The 25048-nt window shown below is 37.5% G+C and overlaps 1 protein-coding gene across 1 annotated transcript; it reads right to left on the bottom strand.

The window, feature by feature from the left end:
• Positions 1–9218: 9218 nt before the first annotated feature.
• Positions 9219–10475, bottom strand: LOC129962138 (uncharacterized). Its single transcript, XM_056075877.1, has one exon. It carries the CDS (start codon positions 10473–10475, stop codon positions 9219–9221), a length of 1257 nt encoding a protein of 418 aa, XP_055931852.1.
• Positions 10476–25048: the final 14573 nt, after the last annotated feature.

Genomic DNA, 25048 nt, shown 5'->3' with positions numbered 1-25048 from the left:
GAGTGTTTTTTTTTTTTTTTCAAACTCAAGATGGAGTGTTTTTTTTTTTTTCAAACTCAAGATGGAGTGTTTTTTTTTTCAAACTCAAGATGGAGTGTTTTTTTTTTCAAACTCAAGATGGAGTGTTTTTTTTTTTCAAACTCAAGATGGAGTGTTTTTTTTTTCAAACTCAAGATGGAGTGTTTTTTTTTTCAAACTCAAGATGGAGTGTTTTTTTTTTCAAACTCAAGATGGAGTGTTTTTTTTTTCAAACTCAAGATGGAGTGTTTTTTTTTTTCAAACTCAAGATGGAGTGTTTTTTTTTTCAAACTCAAGATGGAGTGTGTTTTTTTTCAAACTCAAGATGGAGTGTTTTTTTTTTTCAAACTCAAGATGGAGTGTTTTTTTTTTTCAAACTCAAGATGGAGTGTTTTTTTTTTTTCAAACTCAAGATGGAGTGTGTTTTTTTTTTTTCAAACTCAAGATGGAGTGTTTTTTTTTTTTTTTTCAAACTCAAGATGGAGTGTTTTTTTTTTTTTTTCAAACTCAAGATGGAGTGTTTTTTTTTTTTTCAAACTCAAGATGGAGTGTTTTTTTTTTGTCAAACTCAAGATGGAGTGTTTTTTTTTTTGTCAAACTCAAGATGGAGTGTTTTTTGTTTTGTGCTCTACAACATTCCAAAAGAGGAGTCTGTTTCATCATTAATTTGATAGCTTCTTCAGCAACGTTGAACTTTAACATTAAATTTTCCAATTCTTCAGCTGTCATCTGAAGGTAATCAAAAAATTTCGGTTTTAAGTATTCACCTTCTTTCCATTTATATAAATCATTGACAAGTAATTTTAAATAAAGATTTCTAATTTTCTAATTTCAAGGGAGCAAGCTAAATGACACGATTTTGATAATAAATTTAGTAAAAAAATTGAATCAAACTAATTATTTTAATTGAATGAAGAAACTTGATTTCATTCTATTATATTCATTGATACCAGGTTAAATAAGAAATAATATAGAAAAATGTTAAGAAAAGTAAATGTGAGGCGCTTTGTCCGACAAGAACGGATTGGAAATAATGTCATTCCTCCTGTAATTGTAGTAAGAGGATTTATTGGAGGCTCTCATGGTCATGCTTGGGTTTTGGAGATTCCTTAGCTTTCTTGAAATTGTGTGAAGGTGTTGTATTTATTTAATAACTATTTATTAACAATACTTATTCTGTTTTCTACTGGGAATAACATCTGCTACTTTCTACTGTTGCTTATTTCGCTTATGATATGGTTAAGTTAAAGGCAGTAACATAATAAAATGACATATCATCGCATTACATTGACACAAGTTTTTCCCACGTATTCTCATGGTAACTTTGAGCAATGCAAACATATATAAAAGTCTCCATGGTCTGACGACAATTATTGTTTGAGAGGGGCATTGAATTTCTTGCTTGTTCTACCAAAAAGTAGTAAGTATTCATTTCCTTTTAAGGTCAGTGTAACTAATATTGCAAAGAATGGTTTTGTTTTTGTAATTATTATGCTGTGCCTGGATTCATTCGTATCCTATATGGTTATTAACAAATATAGGAGCTTTTTATCCTTTGATTTCGAGTTTGGAAGCATTCTAAAGTGAGGCTTTTTATGTATTATTTGAAGTTTAAAATGATACCATTATAATCTGAAATAAATATTTCAATATTTTGGTAGGAAAGAAGAAATTAGCAATACACTATATAGTGTTGTGAAGAAAGTAATTTTTTATGTAGCCTTATTAAATTCAGTCTTCAGACACAAGACTGGACATTGTTTTTGATGATCAAATAAATAACCCTAGAAGAGAGATCATGCATTCAATTATTAAATATGCCCAGAATTTTTGATCTAGTTCAGACGAAATGTGTGTCCTCTGAAACACAGTACATAAGATATTTTCAATACGGTTGTTTCAGTGAAACGCCAACTCTGATACACATCATGGAATCATGAAATGTATATTCATTTTGATTAATATATACATTCGTTGATTCAACTAACATGAATAGGAAGACATGTCGTAATGTGTCAGTGGAAAAGTAATAAACAATCAAAATTATGTACGAACAAATCTCCGACACAAGGTTCTTCATATCTGGGATTTTAACACCACAAATACATAAGGAACAGAGGAAAAAATGTACTTCTTAGAAAACTGATATGCTGTCTGTTTGGAAATGTTGTTGATTGAATAAGTCGCTGGTTTTGGCAGGATTGGAGAATATCCATCATTCTATATTATAAATATTTAATTGTGCGGCTTCGTTTTATATTCTTTTGGAATATTGCTTTGCAATGCAGATTGTTGAATAAACATTATATATGCTAAAAAGATTGTGATTTTCTGAGTTTCAGATGACATTTTGGTGCCCTTTAATGTTTCATCTGAAAACTGAGAAAGAAATTCAATAATTAATTGAATTTAAAGAATGAAAAAATGAAAAGTATTTAAAAAATATTTGGATTGATGTTCTTCTGCTGGTGTGAAAATAATTTCCTTATAATAAACCAGATTTCATTACAAAAATTCGTTAATGCATTTTCATTATTTTCTGGTATTGTGTTAGTGCAGTGAAGAAATTTGGTGTCTATTGACGAATAGGTTTTTTACCGATATGCGTATTTGGCGGATTTCGATTGTCCTCGGGAGGTTTTTCTTAATCCTTTCTGCTATAGAATCAAACAAGAAGTGACGAAATATTTTTGTCTGGAGATATCGTCCCGTGATGATTTACGAATTTCCTTCGTTGTCTACATTGGATAAATTTGGCACTCGTTTGGAATTGAAAGCTTGAAATTGTTTTTATTTTTATAGTGCAAGTTAAATGGAAAAAAATGGTGAATATCACTAGTTTTCGCTGACGCGAAATCCGGTTAGTATACAAAACTGACGATACATTATGTAATAAAAATATACAGTACCGAATATAATATACAAATTCGATAATACAAAATGTATGTTTGCTTTAAAAACTGGGGCTGAATCTGAGTATCAACAAGAAATGTCGGCTAAAACTTCGAGAAATTCGGTGACTATGCAGTTCTTTGAAAAAAGCTTGATTATTTGGCTTAATCATGAGATTGGTGATATTGTTTATTCCAGCGAATGGTGTACTTTGTGTTTTGAAATGTATTTTCATTATTCTGAAGGGTAGAATGCAATTTTCTTGAAATATTTCTTTTCGCGAAATTCTGGTTTACATTGTCAATATTTCATCCTAGATGTACTCTTTATAATACGTGTGATTGATGTCATTGAGTGACATATCTTTTGTGATTTCAAAGAGACCTCATTAGTTTACTAATGCTGGTTTCGCATTTGCAGGTTTTGGCGTAGGAAGTATCTTCTACAAATCTTTCAAAAATCAATATTTTCTCTTTAGAAAAAGTTTCTATTTTTTAAAATCAAAAGGCCCTTTTACTGTATTGAATCGAAGACTATCTATTTACTGTAAAAAGCAAGTGAAGAAATGAGCATTATCCATTGAAAAAATGCTGGATTTCTCTAGGATAATTAATGCTACTTCGTTTTTGAATAATGGATTCGGAGTTTTTTTTAATGATGATTTTATGTGTTTGTCATGTCGCTGCGTTGAATGAAATAGAATTGTGAAACATTTTGCATTTTCTCCGAGAGTAAATATTAAGGTGATGAATGCTACTTCATGGGAAATGAAAGTACTTAGAAAATATATGAAGGCCTGTTTCGGCGAATAAATTGAGGATTATTTAGAGACATAGGAAATATGCATTAATTTCTCAAAGATATCAGTAACTTTTAACTCAAAATTGAAATTTTCTTTTTTTTTGTGTCACACAGTAAAGGCAACATGAATATACTTTGTACGAGAATTAATATAGTGTAAATACCCATAATATGATTAAAAAAATCACGATTTTCCTGTATCGGAAAGTAAAGCTGGAATAAATTTTGCAGCTGTTTCAGAACTGGCATTCGTGGATCCTTTTTTTTTTTCAATAATTCTTGCATCTCTTTTCTTATGAGGGAGAAATTCGTCTGCAAGAAACCTGTTTCATTATTCACTTTCGTATTTGAAAGTAATAGATATTTAAATCTAACGAGACTGGTAATAAAAAAAAAACATATCGTATTCTTAAACTCGCTCTTCCTTATTTGGCTCCTTTTTTTGAGTGTCAGCTTTAATATAATTTTCAGTCGAATCCTTCGTTTGATTTTCTCATAATGAAATATCTTGAAGTTCTGATGCAGTAGACATTGTGAAACAAATGTCTTGGAAATACGCTTCGGATTCACTATTCAGAATATTTTTTATTATTTTTTTCTACTTTCAACTTTGGGAAGGGATAAATTTTATGTGAAAATTTTGTTCTTTTGCTAAAGGAGAATATTCCTTGGAAAACATTTGAAGAGTGTATAATAATAAAAATGAATCCACTCTTATTTCTTGGCCGTCTTCAAATTCATAAAAGCGGCACTGTGAGTGTGCAAGATAGAATTTCTCTGCAACTGACCGAAAATTTAGAGGGTTTTACTTTTTTTTAGTAATGACTATTATGCTACTTCTAATTTTTTTTTGCCCACTTTTATTAATTTTGACTTTTTTTTTTCATTTGTTCTTCTTCATTATTGTTGCCTAAATTATAATTTGCAGTCAGAAGAATAAACATGTCCATTTTTTTAAAAAAAAGCAATCCTGAAGAAATTTATTATGGCATTTGGAGTCGGATACACAAAATAAGTCTTCCCCCACGTTTTCAAGAATTCTGGACTGTCTTATTACCCTTCAGGTCACTTGGATGGATGGATTTTGGATTTTTATGGCGCAAGAGCCGAAATTGGCTATCAGGTCACTTGGAAGTTGGATTCTTTTTCATGAGCACTAACTAGTCTCGATTTTATGAAATGAAACATTGCAGAGAATAAGTATTGGTAATTATAAAATAAAACACAGAACTCTCAATCTACAGTTTGTCCACTGCCCCACTTTTCAACTTGAAAACATTCCGTGAATAATACCTGGTTGTGTTAAACTCTACATTTTGTCAATTTTCTAAACAAAATCTACAGCGAAATTAGTGTAATATACATCAATAAAAATAGAAGTAATAGAAATATTTAGAAAATAAAAATCATATTTATATTAGCTTTGAATCGATTGCATAGAAATTTGGATTAATCTTTCTTTCTGATGTAGTGGGGAATTGATTCCTTCTTGAGTTGCCACTCAGGGGGCTCACCTTCTTTAGGTGAATACGGGTGTCCAGATCCCGAGGTACCCAGGGATCTTTACTCCCTTTTTTTCCCATTCACCTATGCCTTCTGCTATCTGGTTAATTTTTTCCTTTCCTCGATGGATGGATGGATGGATTGTTGGTTTTAATGGCACAAGAGCCAAAATAGGCTATACTGCGCCATACATATGGTCAATAAGAAAATTAAAATTGTATAAAAAGCTCAAAGAGCGAATAATAACGTAAAAGGTGCATTAAGTACAATGATAGAACTGTAGAACGATGCGGTGATGTGTTTGATAGAAATTAAAATAGAGTTTTAGATGCAGTGGTAAAAGCCAGTTGCTTTTAAAAACTTAAAAATGTTTTTGTGGGGATTTTCCCCCAGCAACGTTAGCATGTCCAGTGATGAGTAGTTAAAAAAATTTAAACGATGAAGATTAAAATCAGGACATTCTATTAAAATATGAAAAACTGTTAAAATATCTTGGCATCTGGAGCAAAGAGGAGCTCGATCACCAAATAAAAGATGTTTGTGCGTTAAGCGAGTGTGACCAATGCGGAGTCGAGTCAATTTGACATCGAGCTCACGCACTGGAAGCGCAGTCCATAATGTAATTGTGGGCTTGATAGAATGTAATTTGTTATTGCTCTCTTGATCCCACGATTCCTGCCATATAGAATAAATACGACGCGCAAATAAGTTCTTCGCATCGTAAAATGGTACCTCACGCTGCATAAACAAAGACGCCGTTTTCGCAGCGTTGTCAGCCTGTTCATTTCCTGTTATCCCAACGTGACTCGGAACCCAGCAAAATAAAATTTCATAGTCCCTGTTTTTCAGAGTTCTTAAGAGATCCAGAATTTCCAGGGCGGTGGGATGAATTTGACCATGAAAATGAGAGAGTGTTTTCAAAGAACTCATGCTGTCGGTATAAATACAAAATTTGCTCTCAGTAGAGACAGCAATTGTTTGTAGTGCATAGAGAATAGCCGTTAATTCAGCAGAAAATACTGAAAAAGAAGTATGCAAACGATAACCGATTACTTGTGTGTTTAAAATGATACCACATCCAACATGATCGTTTGACTTGGAACCATCTGTGAAAATTGGTATATGAGCCGAGTACTGACAGCGATGGGAACTAAAAAGTTTTTGAAAAATCACTGAGGCCGTTGTTGGTTTCTCAAACCCATGAAAAGGATTTAAAAAGGAAAATTGAGGGATATCCCACGGAGGAAATGAGAATAAATCAAGGGTGTGAATACTCACATCGCGTAGTTCCGAATCCTCGAGGAGTAATTTAACTCTTTCACAGAATGGAAGAATGTGAGAACGTCGAGCCATGTATAATCCCCGAAGACGAACAGGAAGCACCAAAGAGTGTAAAGGATGTTTTGGGATTGACAGAGCTCGAAGGTAGTACAATACAGACATTTTTTGGCGCCTTAAATTTAATGGCAGCTGGTGGCAGACAACGTAAAGACTCTCCACTGGCGAGGTTCGAAACGCTCCTGAACAAATTCTTAAGGCAGAATGGTGTATGGTATCCAGTCTGCGTAAAACGGAAGACCTTGCAGACCCGTACACCATACATCCATAATCAATGCGTGAAAGAATAATTGCTTCGTAAATTCGAAGCAAAGATGTACGATCTGCTCCCCATGAAGTTCTTGATAATACCTTGAGAATATTCAATGACCTGTCACACTTCTTCCGCAGATGTAAGACATGCGGAAGGAAAGTGAGCTTACGATCAAATATTATTCCCAAAAATTTAAATTCATCCACTACAGGAATTTTGACATTCCCAATATAAATTTCAGGATCCAAATGAAGGCCCCGTTTCCGGCAAAAGTGAATGCAACAACTTTTTTCCGGAGAAATCGTATGTCCGTTATGACCACACCAATCAATAAGTTTATTAACTGCAATTTGCAGTTGACGTTCCATTGAGCGCATATTGCTGCCTTGGCAGGAGATCTGGAGATCATCCACATATAAGGTGCTTTGAACAGATGAAGGTAAAACTTTGAGAATTTGACTAAAATGAAGAATAAAAAGTGTGACGCTGAGGATGCTTCCCTGTGGAACACCCTCAGCTTGAATAAAAGGGTCTGAATAAAAACTGCCAATTCGAACACGAAATGATCTTAAAGATAAAAAGTTCTTTAAAAAAATAGGCAAATTTCCTTTAAATCCATAATTTAAAAGACTTGAAAGAATGCCAAAGCGCCAAGTGCGATCATACGCCTTTTCAACGTCAAAGAATATGGAAATTAGGTGATTCCGACGCACAAATGCATTGCGGATTTGAGTTTCGAGAAAGACGATATTATCAGATGTCGAACGTCCTCTGCGAAAACCACTCTGCATTTGAGGAATACATGCTCTCTTCTCCAATTCGAAAATTAACCTGGAATTCACCATACGTTCCAGTGTCTTGCACAAACAACTTGTGAGCGCTATAGGTCTGTAGTGCAGAGGGTTAGAAGAGTCCTTGCCGGGTTTGAGGATTGGAATAACAATAGCTTCGTGCCATTGTGCAGGGAACTTCTGTTCAACCCAAATGCGATTATATAAGTATAGCAAATTTGAGAGAGAAGTGTTAGATAAATGGCGAAGCATGTTATAGGTAATTCCATCCGGGCCAGGACTGGAATCGTGTGATTTAGAGAAAGCTGAAATCAATTCATACATTTTAAACTCAGAATTGTATGGGAGAGATCTTCGGGTAGAAAACCGCAAAACCTTTCGTTCCGCGCGATTCTTTATAGCCACGAAAGTAGGCTTGTATGACTCGGCAGCGGAAACCTGTGCGAATGCATTCCCGAGAGTATTTGCAACGTCTGTGGGAGATGAAACTGTCCTATTTTCTGTTTTCAGTACTGGAAAGGAGAAATCATTATAAATTCCGTTTGCGGCTTTAACCTTTTTCCAAAGCAATTTGCTCGAAGTTGATGATGTAATTGTTGATATGAAGCGAATCCAAGATTCCCTCTGACTAAGACGGCGAATTCGCCGTGCATTAGCTCTGGCAAGTTTAAAAGCAATAAGGTTTTCGGTTGATGGATACCTACGAAAAATATTCCATCTTTTCTTTTGTTCTTTGTAACTATCTCGGCAAGCATCATTCCACCATGGTCTTCGAAATTTACGCAGGCCTGGGGAATATTTTGGGATGGTGCTATTAGCAGCATAAATAATGCAATCAACAACTTTTTGCATTGCTTCTGTGATATCTGATACTTTAACCATTGCCTCGGTGATCTCTGCAAGTTGCGTAAAAGCAGTCCAATTTGCCCGCTGGAATAGAAAACGCGGAGGAGATGGAGTCGCACCGCCTCTATCAGCATGGGAAACAATTAATGGAAAGTGATCACTATTATAAAGATCCCCTGCAACTGTGAATTTCAGAAATGGTAGCATATCAGGAGAACATATGGCAAGGTCAAGACTATGGAAGCTAAGTGTAGGCTGATGGAAGTACGTTTTCTCATTATTATTGAGCAGACAGAGACAGTTATTTGTAATAAACTGTTCGATCTGCCGCCCACGAGAATTTGTACTGTCAGAACCCCATAAAGTGCTGTGTCCATTGAAGTCGCCGAGTATTAGAAAAGGTGAAGGAAGCTGGGCAATCAGATTGTTAAGCTGATGTTGATTAATCACTTCATGTGGTGGCAAATAAATGTTACAGTCTGTTCTAAGTGTTCTTGTATGAACCTGAACTGCCACAGCCTGTAAGGGAGTGTGTAATTTAAGAGGTGTACTGGGAAAAATGTTAGAAGTTAGGATACAGACACCTCCAGAATTATTTATTCCTGTGTTTGCATCCTTACGGACTATATTATAACCACGGAGTTTTAGAGAAATTTCGGAGTTCAGGAAAGTTTCCTGTATTGCCAAACAAGAAGGATGAAAGTGATTAATTATGTTCTTAATATCATCAATTTTGGACCTGAGACCCCGACAGTTCCAGGAAATGTAGGTACCCATTAAGAAAGTGGAATGGGAGGTTTGTCTTTAAAAACACTGTTTTGAGCATGCGAAGGATCGCAACTCATAGAAAAATCCTCCTCCTCTTCTGACGGATGGAGTGAAATATGATCAGGACTATTGGGCATGCCAAATAAGGACGGTAGGTCCTTCTGAACTAAGCCCTCAGTCGCTAGCCCCAAAGCGACAGAATTCTTTACTGTGAACGAAGGCAACTTTTTCACATCTGTTTTAGATTTATTTTTCTTTGAAAGCTTAAGTAATAAAGATTTTTGAGAAGTAGACCTGAGTTTCTTTCTATTGCGTTTGGTTGATATTGGAACAAAATCAGGGTTATGATCGGATTCGGTATCTACAATTGCAACTGGAACATCGGATCCAGAGCCCTGTTTAAAATCTTTTGTATCGTATTGAATTCCCACAGTTTTTAGCTGCCCCTTAACCGCAGAAGCATAGCTGGTTCCATATGCAGGTGTTCTAGCTCTCACAATTCGTCGAGCTTCAGGGAATGATACCTGCTCTTTGACCTTCACTGTGACTATTTCTTTTTCCAATTTCCAAGCAGGGCAATCACGGGAGAAAGAAGTATGTTCTCCTTTGCAGTTCACACATTTCTCTTTCGATGAACATTCAGTGCTCTCATGGCCAACTACTGCACAACGGGCGCAAGTTAAAGTCCCACGGCAGTTAGTCTTTGAATGGCCAAAACGCTGGCACTTGAAGCATCTTAAAGGGTTAGGTATATAAGGCCTTACAGGCAATTTCATATAGCCGGCCTTTATTGAATCTGGCAATTTTGGAGAATGAAAAGTTAAAATAAGATGTTTAGTATTTTGTAACTGTCCATCTCGCCGGATAGCAATGCGGCGGACATGCGTCACTCCTTGATTTTGTAATTTCTCAGTAATCTCCTCCAAAGGAACATTAAACAATTCCCCGCAGGTAATAACACCCCTCGAGGAATTCATAGAACCATGGGGAGTAATAGTAACAGGTATCGGTCCAAAAGATTTCAGCTTTAGAATTTTGTGGGATTGCTGTCGCGACGACACTTCAACAAGTAGGTCACCCGATCGGAGCTTTCGAACGGATGCCACCTCTCCAATGTTTCCAGTTAGAGATTTTTCGACCAAAAAAGGTGATACAGAGTGAAAAGTTTCTTTTTCCGTTGAAACACGCTTTACAATAAAAAAGATATCGAAAGGTTTTGGTAACGAAAGATGCCCACTGAAGGGAGCATTACGGCGAGGCCCCATGCGATATGAAAAGACTTCAGGTCCGACGGCACCGCCCACCACGGAGCCCAACAAGGGAAGGCAGCCACCGGCTCTGGCCATTCCCAGCCTCGGCGCTTACCTTGGTGCTGGCCGGAACCTATACGCTGGGAGCTACCCCCGGGGACAGTGACCACCCTTAACGCCAAGCCCAAGGAGTAGCCCCTTCGCTTGATCCCTAGAAGACTAGACACTAAGGTGACTAGCCACCAGCCGATTGATTTACAGGGGACCACAGTGCACCACCCGTCTTTCTAATGGGTTGCCACGCACGGTAAACACGTGGGGTTTTGGCTGTCCATGAGAAGTAGGAAGCAAACAGAGCGGCGACAGCTTCTCATGGAGAGCTCCCTCGCCTACCCTCGAGGGAAAGAAAAAAAGGTGACAGTAGAAGGCGCAGAGGAGAGTAAACGTAAAGGGAGTAAAGATCCCTGGGTACCTCGGGATTGGGACACCCGTACTCACCTATAGTTCCTTTCCTCGAAGACAAGCGAGGGAGCTCTCCATGAGAAGCTGTCGCCACTCTGTTCGCTTCTTACTTCTCATGGACAGCCAAAACCCCACGTGTTTACCGTGCGTGGCAACCCATTAGAAAGACGGGTGGTGCACTGTGGTCCCCTGTAAATCAATCGGCTGGTGGCTAGTCACCTTAGTGTCTAGTCTTCTAGGGATCAAGAAAAGGGGTAACTCCTTGGGCTTGGCGTTAAGGGTGATCACTGTCCCCTGGGGTAACTTTGAGCTTATAGGTTTCGGCTAGCACTAGGGTAAGTGCCGAGGCTGGAAATTACCAGAGCCGGTGGCTGCCTTCCCTTGTTGGGCTCCATGGTGGACGGAGCCCTCGGAACCGAATCTTCCGTAATATCGTATGGCTCCTCCTAAAAAATCTCCCTTCAGTGGGCATCAAAAAGCAATGAAATTTATTACAAATGAACAACGGTTTGATATCTTCTTTATAATTAAACGTTTATCGGAAAAAAATGAATCCTTTAACTCTGCTTTGCCTTTCCTTGTGCAGAAGGTTATCATAGCAACCGTTGGTAAGGTCTCCTCAATCCGCAAAATGCGTTCAGGGGACTTGCTAGTAGAAGTCTATTCTAAGAAGCAAGCAAACCAAATTTTAAAATTGAAAGCACTAGCCACAATACTTGTTTCTGTTCCGCCACATATAGGATTAAATTATTCAGAGGGCGTTATCACTTGTGGAGAATTATTTAATGTTTAATGTACCCCTCGAGGAAATATTGAAGGAATTGCAGGGTCAAGGAGTGACATGTAGGCCGCATAACCATTCGGCGGGATGGGCAACTCCTTGACACTAAGCATCTCATACTAACATCCATACGCTTGGCGCAGTATGGCCAAGAATGGCTCTTGTGCCAACAAAATCGCACAACAACAACAACTCATACTAACATTTCACTCCCCGAAACTGAAAGAATTTATATATGCCGGGGATATGAAATTACCAGTGAGACACTGTTTACCAAATCCTCTAAGATGCTTCCAGTGTCAGAGATTCGGCCACTTAAAAGCTAATTGTCGCGGGACTGTTACCTGTGCCCGCTGCGCTGAGAAAGGCCATGACAGCCAGCAGTGCACCGCACCAGAAAAATGCGTGAACTGCGATGGAAATCTCTCATCCTTTTCCCTTTGGGCTTTTGAGAAACATGTTATAGCATTGAAAATAAAAGGCCTTCTCTCTTATGCCAAAGCTAGACGGAAGATCTTAGCTGAAACCCCTAAACCAGGTTTAAGTTACGCCTCTGTAGTACAAAAAAACCTTCTGTGCAAATTGCTCCTGTCAAAACTGTATTAAGAATAAGCCTAAAACCAAACCACACGAAAAAACAGCAGATTCTGACACTGAAAAATCAACAGCTAGTGCTCCTGAAACTTACAAGCCCGAAAAAAATAAACTAAAACTCAAATCTAGCAAGTTTTTGAAGCTGAAGCTTGAATTGAAAAATTGAAAAAATCAGTTTGAGTTTGATTTTGATGTTTATGGCGCAAGAGCCAGGTTTGGCTATACTGCGCCAAGCATATGGTAAAATGAGATAAAAAGCTTTAAAAATTTTAATCTAGATGTTAAAATTTTTGTCAAAAGAAATATCAATTATAAAAATATAAATCTTCAGAAAGTATACTAAAGAACTATAAAATTAGATAAGATGTAAAAACCCAATTTCTTTTAAAAATTTAAAAATGTTCTTGTGAGGATATTCTCCTACCAAGTCACGGATGTTCAAGTGCAATGTTCCGAAATGATGCAGCCGGTGGCTATTAAAAACAGGACATTCGGTTAAAATATGAACGATGGTAAAATCGACTTGACATGATGTGCAAGTTGGACACCGTTCACCCAACAAAAGGTGTTTATGGGTGAAACGGGTGTGCCCAATGCGAAGTCGTGTCAGTTTGACATCAAGTTCTCTCACTGGGACAATTGGCCATAATGTAATGCGTGATTTAATGAAATGCAATTTATTAGATATTTGGAGGTCCCACGATTCTTGCCATAATGAATGAATATGATGAGAAAGATATTTCTTCGCATCAAGATAGGGAAGCGGTCGTTGTAGATATAATGATGCTTCCTTAGCTGCAACATCTGCTTTCTCATTTCCATTTATGCTGGCTAGGTAGCCAGCAAAATATTATGTCAAAGCTTTTAGATTGTAGAGTTCGTAGAAGACATAAACTATGAATAACTATTGGATGCGTCATATTATGATGATGACCAAGAGCTTCAAGAGCGCTCATACTATCGGAATAAATACAAAATTTTTGTTCCTGAAGAGTGGAAATTTTTTCTAGGGCAAACAAAATTGCCATCAATTCGGCCGTTAAAACAGAGTGAGTGTTGTCCAATCGTATACTTGAAATATTTTCAGAAAATACAATACCACATCCCACATGATGAGCAGTTTTTGATCCATCCGTGAAGACAGCGGTGTAATCTGAAAACTTATATCGGTGATAATTAAAAATCTGTTGGAAAATGGAAGGTGAAACTGTAGATTTATCAAAAGTAGAAAATGGATTATGAAATGGTTTGGTTTGGTTTGGTTTTATGGCGCAAAAGCCATTTTTGGCCATGCTGCGCCAAACACAAGATTTATTCTAACATTTATTTTATTACAAAAAAATAATACACCAAAACGCTGTCAAAATTAAAAACTTAGATTTGCTTTTCGATTCCAATATCCCGCAAGAATAAAAAAATATTTTGGTTGGGTTTCTCACCCAACAAGTCATTTAAAGTTACATTGTTGCTACCAAAATGGATTCGTCTAAATAGGTTAAAACTGGGACATTCCACAAGTATATGTTTTATGGATAGAGAGCAATGACAATGTGAACATGTAGGTTGGGGTTCTGAGTTGAGTAAATATTCATGAGTCAATCTGGTGTGTCCAGTTCTGAGTCGATTTAACATAACGGATTTTTTCCGGTTTAAGTTATAATATTTAAAGGACTTTACCGAAGAATGAATTTCAAACAACTTATTATGAGTTTGTTCATTCCATACACTCTGCCATTTTTTTTCCAATACATTTTTTACCGTTTGAAGAGCATCACTTAGAGGAACAAAATTTTCGCACATCAATCCTGGAGTTTTTGCCGCTTTATCAGCCCTCTCATTACCCACAATTCCTGAATGTCCAGGAATCCAACAAAATAAAATATCTATTCCTTTTCCTATTAAAAAACAGTAAAATTCTACGCATTTGACAACTAAGGGATGGCTTGAAGGCGAAATATTCCTTAGTGCCTCAATGACGCTTTTTGAGTCTGTGTATAAAATAATTTTCTTATAGTTACTATCTGGTAATTTCGTTAAGGCCAGATATATTGCATATATTTCAGATGTAAAAACGGAACAAAACTCATGCAACCTCTCAGAAATTATCTTACTTCTGTTAACTACCGCTGCTCCCACTAATTTACCAGCTTTTGATCCGTCAGTAAAAACAGGTTCATAGCTAGAATACTGTTGTCGGTGGTCATAAAACATATACCGATACACTAGGTTTAGAGTTGTCGCTTTCTGCCATTTTTCGAAATCATCTATAAATTTTAAATTAGTATTTTTCCATGGTGGGAATTCGTCGGGTTTATTAAGAACTGGAAAATCATCAATATTTAAATCTCTAAGAATTTTCCCGATTCTAAATCCAAAAGTAGGAGTAAATGAGGCTCTCAGTGAGAATAATGGGCCATAAATTGGATTTATGACTTTGTAATGTAGTGGATGGGCCTCATCACTTTTTATTTTAAAAAACAGATTGAGTGCAAGCCTCTGACGTCTAAGTTCTAAAGAGGGCTCATGACACAAAACATAAAGACTTAAAACTGGGGTAGTTCGAAAAGCACCCACTGATAGTCGTAAACCTTGATTGTGTATTGTATCAAGGGGCCGCAGAGTAGATTTTGCTGCAGATCCGTATATCATGCTTCCATAATCAAGTTTGGATCGAATTAAGGCTCTATATATTTTGAGAAGGCAGGACTCTTCTGCTCCGAACGATGTGCTAGAGAGTATTTTTAATAAATTCAACGAAAGCGTACATTTTCTTTTTAGATAGTTTATATGAGATTTAAAGGTAAGTTTAGAGTCGAAGATTACACCCAAAAATTTAATCTCAGTGACAAAAGGGATTGTCTGGTGGTTCAATTTAAGTTTAGGATCTGGATGAATTCCACGTCTTTTACAAAAGTGAATTGCAGCTGATTTCTGTGGAGATATTGTGAAACCATTCATTTCCCCCCAACTGTGTATTTTATTTATGGCATCTTGAAGCTTCTTTTCTATAAAACTCATGTCCTCTCCAGAACAATGTATCTGGAAGTCATCCACGAATAGCGAACCATGCACACTTGATGGGAGATTTTTAATGATATCATTGATTTTTATTATAAATAAGATCACACTCAGGACGCTCCCCTGGGGAACGCCTTCGTTTGGATAAAAACTGTTTGATAAGACATTACCTAGTCGAACTCTAAAATTTCTCATTTTTAAAAAGTTTTGTATAAAAATTGGTAAATTTCCTCTGAGACCTATTTTATGTATATCTTTCATTATGCCGTATCTCCATACTCTATCGTAGGCCTTCTCCATATCAAACATAATGGACACTAGATGCTTTTTACTGACAAAGGCTTCTCTAACTGCAGTTTCTAATTTTAAAACGTTGTCTATAGTGTTTCTACCACGACGGAAACCGCTTTGGAGTGGTGACAACCAATTTTTTGTTTCAAGTATGTTAATAAGTCTGGCATTAACCATCCTTTCCAAAACTTTGCACAGACAGCTGGTGAGTGCAATCGGTCTGTAATTACTTGGATCTTGTGGATCCTTACCTGGTTTAGCTACTGGTATAATTAGTGCTCGTCTCCATAAATCTGGGAATCTATGCTCTTGCCAGATTCTATTATACGCTCGTAAAATATTTAACAAGGATGATTTATTTAAATGAATAATCATGTTTAGATGGATGTTATCAGGACCTGGTGAGGTAGCTCGAGATTTATTCAGAGCCCTTTTCAGTTCTGTAAAACTGAAATCAGAATTATATTCTTCGTCATTATGACTGGTAAAATTTAAAATATTATTTTCTTCATTTTTTTTATAATATATAAATTTTTCGGTATAAACCGTATCACTGGATACCTTAGAGAAAGTTTCCGCCAAAGTGTCAGCTATTGCCTTAATATCTGTTATTGTACGACCATTCAGAGTCAAAAAGGTTGTAGGGAGATTTTTATTGCAGCCAGAGACTTTCCTGACTTTATCCCAGAGTTGTTTAGAGCTAATTTGGTTGTTTATGGAGTTTACAAATAACATCCATGAATCCCTTTTACTCCTCCGTCTTATTCGTCGAGCATTTGCTTTTGCATATTTAAAGACTATAAAATTATCCGTTGTAGGATATCGTCTAAATATATTCCATGCTTTTGCCTGCTTTTTATCAGCGATTTTGCACTCCCTATTCCACCAAGGTTTCCAATGTCTTGGAATCTTCCCTGAGGATTTTGGTATTGCCTTATCAGCCGCTTCTAAAATTTTTTTAGTTATATTTTCAATAACATCATCAATATTTTCATCACCCACAGTGTCTTCCGAAATGAAAGCCATCTGTGAGTAAAGATCCCAGTTTGCCTTATCAAAGATGTACCTTTTCGTTCTCTCAGGATAAGTTAAATCATCATCTTTGTATGATACAATAATTGGAAAATGGTCACTGTTATGAAGGTTATCAGCAACACTAAAATTCCATTTTATGGCTAATGATGGAGAACATAAAATTAAGTCCAAAGTGTGAAAGGTGCGGTTAGGTACATGAAAGTATGTATAAGTTTTGTCATTAAGCAAACAAAGACAATGATCTTCAAGCAAAGCCTCAACTTGTTGTCCTTTTAAATTAAAATCTGCACTTCCCCAAATAGGATTGTGTGCATTAAAATCACCCATTAGTAAGAATGGTCGAGGAAGCTGATCAATGAGATTATCAAGCTCTCGTTGAGATATGTTATCATTTGGGGGCAAGTATAGGCAACATATTGTTAATAGAGACCCGATATGAATTTGTGCTGCAACTGCTTGGATACAGCTATTTAGAGTGATTTCTTTGTGAGGGAAAGTCTGGGAAACCAAAAAGGCCACTCCACCCGAAGCTCTTGCACCCTGGGTATAGTCTTTCCTTATAATATCATAATACTTAAATTTGAAAGAATCTTCAGGAGAGAGATAAGTCTCCTGTAAGCCGAGACAAACGGGCTGATATTCATTTAAAACCATTTTAATGTCATCGGAATGAGCTTTTGCACCGTGACAATTCCACGAAAGAAGGTTAATTGCCATTTGTTGTCTTATTTTTTTGAATTATTTTTGATATCTGCTCCTCCCCGTCAGTAGACATAAAATCATCATCAGATGGATGTATTTTTATATCATCCTCTTCTTCAGTTTTCGACTCTTTTAACAGGTCTTGTTTCGTAAGCGTGCGTTTTTTCACAGAACCTTTTATCTTCTCGTCCAAATTATTTTTAAAAGCCTGCATTCTTGCTTTACGCATGGCTTTTGTTTCTTTAAAAAACTTAGATGGCTTTTTTGGTGTCATTACCTTTTTATTATTTGATGTAGGGATGCGAGATGCTTTGTTTGGAGCTAAGTTATCGACGGTATTCATCGGGCTGCTTTGAATATTTTCCTGACTGACAGCATTGTCTACATTTACCACTTCTATTTTAGAGATATTTAGAGGGTTGGGTCTACCATGGATACTTTTTGTTTTGGAGTTTGTGGATTCACTATTGTTTTTAACTGGCGATTTTTCTGGTAATGGATTTGGATTAGCATTAGATGGGGTTTCTTTTTGGACCATTTTGGTTTTGCAATGTGGGCAACAGCTGAGCATTGATGAGTAAGACACTCCAACAGTGGGCGTTCTAGATTTTACTAATTTTCGGGCTTCTGCAAAAGGAATATTTTGTGTCACTTTGATTGTTTGTATTTCTTTTTCTTCTATCCATCGAGGGCATTTACGAGAATATGAGGGATGATCTTCTTTACAATTGCTACATTTTGGTGCAGATGTACAAGATTTACTGTCGTGTCCTATTTCAGAGCAACGACCGCATGTTTCTTTACCACGACAGGCTCCCATAGAGTGTCCAAATCTCTGGCATTTAAAACATCTTAAACTGCCCTGTTAAACCATATATACCTAACCCATTAAGTATGCAATATGAACAGATTTGGGTAGTATAGGTACATTAAAGGTTAATATTAGATGTTTGGTCGATATTAATTTGTCATCCCGTTTCATAGTTATTCTTTTTACTGACGTAACATTTTGGTCTTTCAGACATCCAAGAATTTCCTCTTCAGAATCGTATTGAAGCTCTAGTTCTGATATTACTCCTCGAGATTGGTTAAGAAATTTATGAGGGTATACAGTAACTGCATGTTCTCCAATTGATTTAAGGCTCTGTAATGATTTAATTTGATTATCTGATTTCAATTCAATTAAAATATCCCCAAGTTTAGTTTTTTTAATAGATTGAACTTCGCCAACAATTCCAAGTATTGTCTTATGAATTAAGATAGGAGAGACAGTTTTTAAATTACCTTCCAACTTTTTTACTATGAAGTATTTTGCGGTTATCACAGGTTGCTCCAAAGGAGAAGTTGGCAGACAGCCGTCTCTGCCGGGACCGAAATTGCGGGAACCCATAATAGTCAGATATTGTTCATCCCGGTACGCCCCCGCCCACCTCGGAGCCCAACAAGGGAAGGCAGTTGCCGGCTCTGGGTACCTCCAGCCTCAGTACTTACCTTAGGGGTGGCACCGGAATATAGATTTACACAGAATGCAAACCTAGCCCTACAGCAGTGCTTTCCTGTTCCCAAAGATACACACCACCAGCCGATTGACAGAAGCGGGCTCACTCCTGCCGCCCGACTTACGGAGCAGCCTGGGCCAAAGGGAACGCAAAGGGACCCCAGGATTCCATTTTGCCCCTAACGGGTCGCCATGCACGGCAAACACATGGGTTTAGTATTAAACAAAGGCCAATAATAAAAACCAACTCAAAATAGAACTGAAATATCAACTCAACTCATATATACAAATAGAGATTAGAAGAAAAAAAATTAGAGAAGGATCGCTAGGGCAACCCGGGGACGCGACACCCGTACTTACCAAAGACGGTAAACCCCTTGGGAAAAGAAAAGATCCCTGGGTACCTCGGGATTGGGACACCCGTACTCACCTATAGTAGGTGAGCCCCTGAGGGGGGATTATGAAATGAAATTTGTGGAATATCCCAAGGTGGGAGGGATATAAAATTTATCGGATGGATTTGGACATTACAAAGATTTGAGTTGGCAAGTAATTGTTTCATCCTCTCGCAAAAAGGAGGGATATTAGAGGGACGAGCATTGTATAATCGGCCAATGCCAACAGGAATATTCATGTCCCGCATAGGATGAGTAGTATGACATTGCAGTCTCAAAAAATATTGGACGCACAACTTTTTGCGACGTAGATTTAGCGGCAGTTGGTGACAAACTACATATAAGCTGTGCACAGGCGAAGTTCGAAACGCTCCAGAACAGATCCTGAGAGCAGCATGATGCACAGTATCTAATTGCTTTATAACACTAGTGCGTGCAGAACCATACACTTCGCACCCATAGTCAATACGGGAGAGTACCATAGATTGATAGATGCGAAGTAGAGATGTTCGGTCTGCTCCCCATGACGTAGTTGAAAGAACTTTCAAAATATTCAGCGATTTCTCACACTTCTTCCGTAAATAACGGATATGAGGAAGGAAAGAGAGTTTACGATCAAATATCAATCCTAAAAAGCGGAACCTCATCAACAACTGCTATTCTGATTCCCCGGATGTTAATTACAGGGTCTAGATGAAGGTTTCGTTTCCTACAGAAATGGATACAACAGCTCTTTTAAGGGGAGAGTGTGTGCCCATTTTCATCGCACCAGTCTATGAGCTTGTCAACAGCTTTCTGAAGTTGTCGTTCTATTAAGGCCATACTAGATCCCTGACAAGAGATCTGTAGGTCATCAACATACAATGTGCCAGAGACAGATGATGGTATGACTTGGAGAATTTGACTCAAATGAAGGATAAAAAGGGTGACACTCAATACACTTCCTTGAGGAACACCCTCCTGTTGGATAAAAGAATTAGATAACGTTTGGTTAATGCGAACACGAAAATTACGAGTTTGTAAGAAATTTTGAATAAAAAGAGGTAGGTTACTTCTAAACCCCATATCAAATAAAATTTTAAGAATACCATAGCGCCAAGTACGGTCATAAGCCTTTTTAATGTCGAAAAATATCGAAACAAGATGGTTTCGGCAGACAAATGCATTGCGTATTTCAGATTCAAGGTGAATAAGATTATCAACTGTGGATCGACCTCGACGAAATCCGCTTTGAAAGGGTGAAATACAACCATTTTTCTCTATTTCATACATGAGCCGTGAATTGACCATACTCTCGAATGTTTTGCATAAGCAACTAGTCAAAGCGATCGGTCTATAGCTCAGAGGATCTACAGGATCTTTCCCTGGCTTAAGGATCGGAATCACAATCGCCTCTCGCCACTGATCTGGAAACACTTGCTCACTCCAGATTCTGTTAAAGAGATGGAGATAAAAGAGAGAGGATTCATCCAGATGGCGGAGCATGCTGTATGTTATTCCATCAACACCTGGGCTAGTATCACGTGTCCGAGAGAGAGCCTTCTTTAGTTCATACATCCGGAACTCGCAGTTGTATAAAAAGCAACCACGAGTTTCGAATTTTAATTTTAATTGTTCTGCCCGTCTCTTTTTCGTGAGAAAAACTGGATTACAGAAAGCAGAACTGGAAATATCAGCAAACGTTTGACCCATTATATTCGCAATTTCCAATGGAGAAGAGTAAGAAAGCGACCCAACGCTGAATACCGGAAAAGTAAAATCCTTATATATGCCATTGGCCGCCCTGACTTTCCGCCACACTTGGGGGCTGGATGTAGTAGAAGTAATTGAGGAAACGTATCTTATCCATAAAGCTCTCTGGCTGAGACGTCTGATGCGGCGCGCATTTGCTCTTGCTTTTTTAAATGCAATGAGGTTTTCAGTTGTAGGGTATCTACGAAAGATCCCCCATAATCTCTTTTGGTCCCTATAAGGTTCACGACAAGCGTCGTTCCACCACGGTTTGTGATATTTTCGTGGAAAAGACGAGCGTTTAGGAATTGTAGCATTCGCTGCACCAATGATACAGTCAATAACATTTTGGACCGAATTAGTAATACTAGTGGGAGTGACCATTTCCTCGGTAATCACCGCTTTCCTAGTAAATGTACCCCAGTCTGCCCTCTGGAATATGTAAGTCTGTGGATATTGTTGTGTCGCATTATTCTCATCAGCGTGGGAAACGATCAAGGGAAAGTGATCGCTATTATACAGATCACTTGCTACTATAAAGTTCAGCAAAGGAAAAAGTGCTGGAGTGCAAAGAGCTAAATCAACAGAATGAAATGTACCTGTGGGTTCATGGAAATAGGTTTTCTCGTTATTATTGAGCAGACAGAGACAGTTATCAGAAATTAATTGTTCTATCTGTCGCCCACGAGAATTTGTTCTATCAGAACCCCACAAGGTACTGTGTCCATTGAAGTCGCCAAGCAGTATGAAAGGCACTGGAAGTTGATCTATCAGAACATTAACACTTTACCGACCGGTAGCGGTTCGAACATACTATGCCATTTCACCGCCCGCTCAGCTGCAGATCGCACCCAGCTGCACTCGAGAAAACGACAGCTGAATTTTTTTCAGGGCATGCTGAATTGGTGGAAAACGTAGTCACCACAGATCGGTCAAAAGTCGATTAATCGACGACCGGTCGGTAAGCGCTGGGGAGCAAACGTCGAATAATCGACGACCGGTTGGTAAGCGCTGAGAACAAAACGTCGATTAATCGACGGCCGGTCGGTAAAGTGTTAAGATCGTTTTGAGAGATGACATCGTTTGGTGGTAGATAAATACAGCAGACTGTAACTAAGGTTTTGACGTGCACCTGTACAGCCACAGCCTGCAAGGGAGTGTGTAGGTTTAGGATAGTACTGGGATAACTGTTGGAGGTCAAAATGCATACCCCGCCAGAGTTTGAGTTTGAGTTTAAATTTTAGTGGCACAAGAGCCAAATCGGGCTAAGCTGCGCCAAACATTGATTAAAAACGTAAAACTATGTATGTAAAATGTTTAAACATACGCGCTACGATACAAGATAAACATGAAACAAATGTTAAACAGCGAAGAAGAAATAAAAAATAGATTTCATTTGAAATTTTAATATTTTGCTAAAGTTCATATAAACATCTAAAATACAAAAACGGCTAAAATATGAAGAAAATTTTCTAAATTTTTGATAAAAATCCAATACGTTTAAGGAAAGCAAACAACTGTAAGTGGGGTCTTTCCCCCAACAGATCTTTCAGGTCTACCTCAGTAGTGCCAAAAAAATATAAACGAAAGGGATTGAAATCAGGACATTTTGTTAAAATATGATCTATCGAGTCTGGTGTTCTGCATGAGGAACATAACGGTGCCGGGTCTCTAAATAACAAATGCTTATGAGTGTAACGAGTATGACCGATTCGAAGGCGAGTCAGCCTCACATCAGCCTGACGAAAAGGTATAGTCGGCCATGTATTAATAATGGGTTTGATGCTGTAAAGTTTGTTGCCTATTTGGCAGCTCCAGGATTCCTACCACTGAGTATAAATATGTCTTTGCACACATCGGCGGATATCATCATATGGTGTTTCATAATTTAAAGGAGTTGAGGCCAGTCGAACCATGCTATCTGCCTTCTCGTTGCCATCAATTCCAACGTGACTTGGGATCCAGCAAAAGATTATGTCAAACCCGTTCTTTTCGAGGGAATGGTAGCTGTATAAAATATCCAAAACAATTGGGTGGTAGTGGAAAGAAAGATGTCCCAGTTGTGTTAGAACACTCCTGCTATCACTATAAATACAGAATTTTCGAAACCGACTTCTAGAAATTCGTTGCAAGGCATAAAATATTGCCATTGCTTCGGCACTATAGACGGAAAATGAAGAAGAAAGACTATGGCTGTATGAGGTATTATCAAATATAACACCAAAACCTGTGTGCCCTTCAGTTTTAGAACCATCTGTAAAGACGGCAATATAATCAGAATACTGACTTCGATGGGAGTGGAAAATACTTTGAAAAATGACCGGAGAGGTTTCAGTTTTATTAAAATTTATGAAGGGGTTTATATGTTCCACTGACAGCATTTCCCAAGGGGCTTGATGAAAAACACCTGTCGACAGGACTTGCAATTCGTCCAGTTTCATATCTTTAATCAAAAGTTTCGTGCGGTCAAAGAAAGGACGGATACATGATGGTCGAGCATTATAAAGCCTGCTGATTGAACAATTGGAAAGCGGTTGTCTCAAAGGATGGTTAGAGTTCGACATTACTTTAAAATAATAAATAAGTGACAATTTCTGACGGCTCAAAATTAGTGGCATTTGGTTACATTCAGCATAAAGGCTCTCAATGGGGGATGTCCGGAAAGCTCCAGAGCATATTCTTAAAGCTGAATGATGAACCGTGTCAAGTTTCCGTAAGACAAATTTGCGTGCAGAACCATAAACAATACAGCCATAATCAATGCGAGAAAGTATTACAGCCTGATATATCTTAAGGAGAGACACACGATCCGCGCCCCAAGTAGTGTTTGATAAAACTTTCAAAATATTCAATAGCCTTTCGCACTTTTTACGTAAATAGAGAATGTGCGATAAAAAAGTTAGTTTACTGTCTAAAATAACTCCTAGGAAACGAACTTCTTGAACGACTGGAATAGGTTGATTGTGAATATAAAGTTCTGGTTCAGGATGCAAATTTCTTTTTCTGCAAAAATGTACAATACAGCTTTTGCTTGAGGAGATGGTGTGGCCATTTTGTTCGCACCATGAAAGGACACTATTGATAGCAGTTTGAAGTCTTCTCTCGATTTCATTCATGTTCACTCCCTGACAAGATATCTGCAAGTCATCTACGTAGAGACTGCTTTGAATTGATTGAGGCAAACGTAAAAGTACTTTTGAAATGTGAAGGATGAAAAGTGTTACACTCAAAACGCTTCCCTGAGGGACGCCCTCAGATTGAAAGAAAGAGTTTGAAAGTATACCACCAACACGGACGTTAAAAGAACGACGAGATAAAAAGTTTCTAATAAAAATTGGTAAATTTCCATAAAATCCATAATCTGATAAAGTACGTAGGATACCGTAACGCCAAGTGCGGTCATACGCTTTATCAACGTCGAAGAAAACAGAAACTAAATGATATTTTTTGACAAATGCATTACGGATCTGAGTTTCTAAATAAACAATATTGTCTAATGTTGAGCGTCCTCTACGGAATCCGCTCTGATACATTGGTATAAAATTATTCATTTCCAGTTCATAAATTAATCTGGAGTTGATCATTCTCTCAAGTGTTTTTGAAAGACAGCTTGTAAGTGCTATAGGTCGGTAACTTAGTGGGTCAGCGCTATCTTTCCCAGGTTTTAATATTGGAATAACTATAGCATTTTGCCATTGTCTTGGATAGACATGTTCATTCCAGATTCGATTAAACAACTGAAGAACGTTTAAGAGGGAATTTTCGTGCAAATTTTGAAGCATGCAGTATGTTACTCCATCTGGTCCTGGAGATGAATTATGGTTGGTTGTTTGGGTTTTTTGGCGCAAAAGCCATGTTTGGCCATGCTGCGCCAAGCAGATGGTAAAAAAAAACATAAAACAAATTATATAAACACACACTTTAAAATATAGTAGCAAAAGGTATTAAAAAATGCAAATAAAACTAAAAGGGCAAGAGTGTATAATGTCAATAAATTCATAAATGAAAAAAAAAAAAAAAAAAAAAAATCCAATTCGAAAAACAAACATTTCAATGAATTGATGTGAATTGTCGAGCCTGA

Source organism: Argiope bruennichi, chromosome 2 (genome assembly GCF_947563725.1).
Source record: "Argiope bruennichi chromosome 2, qqArgBrue1.1, whole genome shotgun sequence".
NCBI lineage: Eukaryota > Metazoa > Arthropoda > Arachnida > Araneae > Araneidae > Argiope > Argiope bruennichi.
Note: the sequence above shows the minus strand (reverse complement) of the source record. Positions and strands in the feature narration are given on the sequence as shown.

Excerpts from the sequence above, each read along its gene's own strand:
- LOC129962138 (XM_056075877.1), bottom strand. The coding sequence starts at position 10,475 with ATGGGGCCTCGCCGTAATGCTCCCTTCAGTGGGCATCTTTCGTTACCA.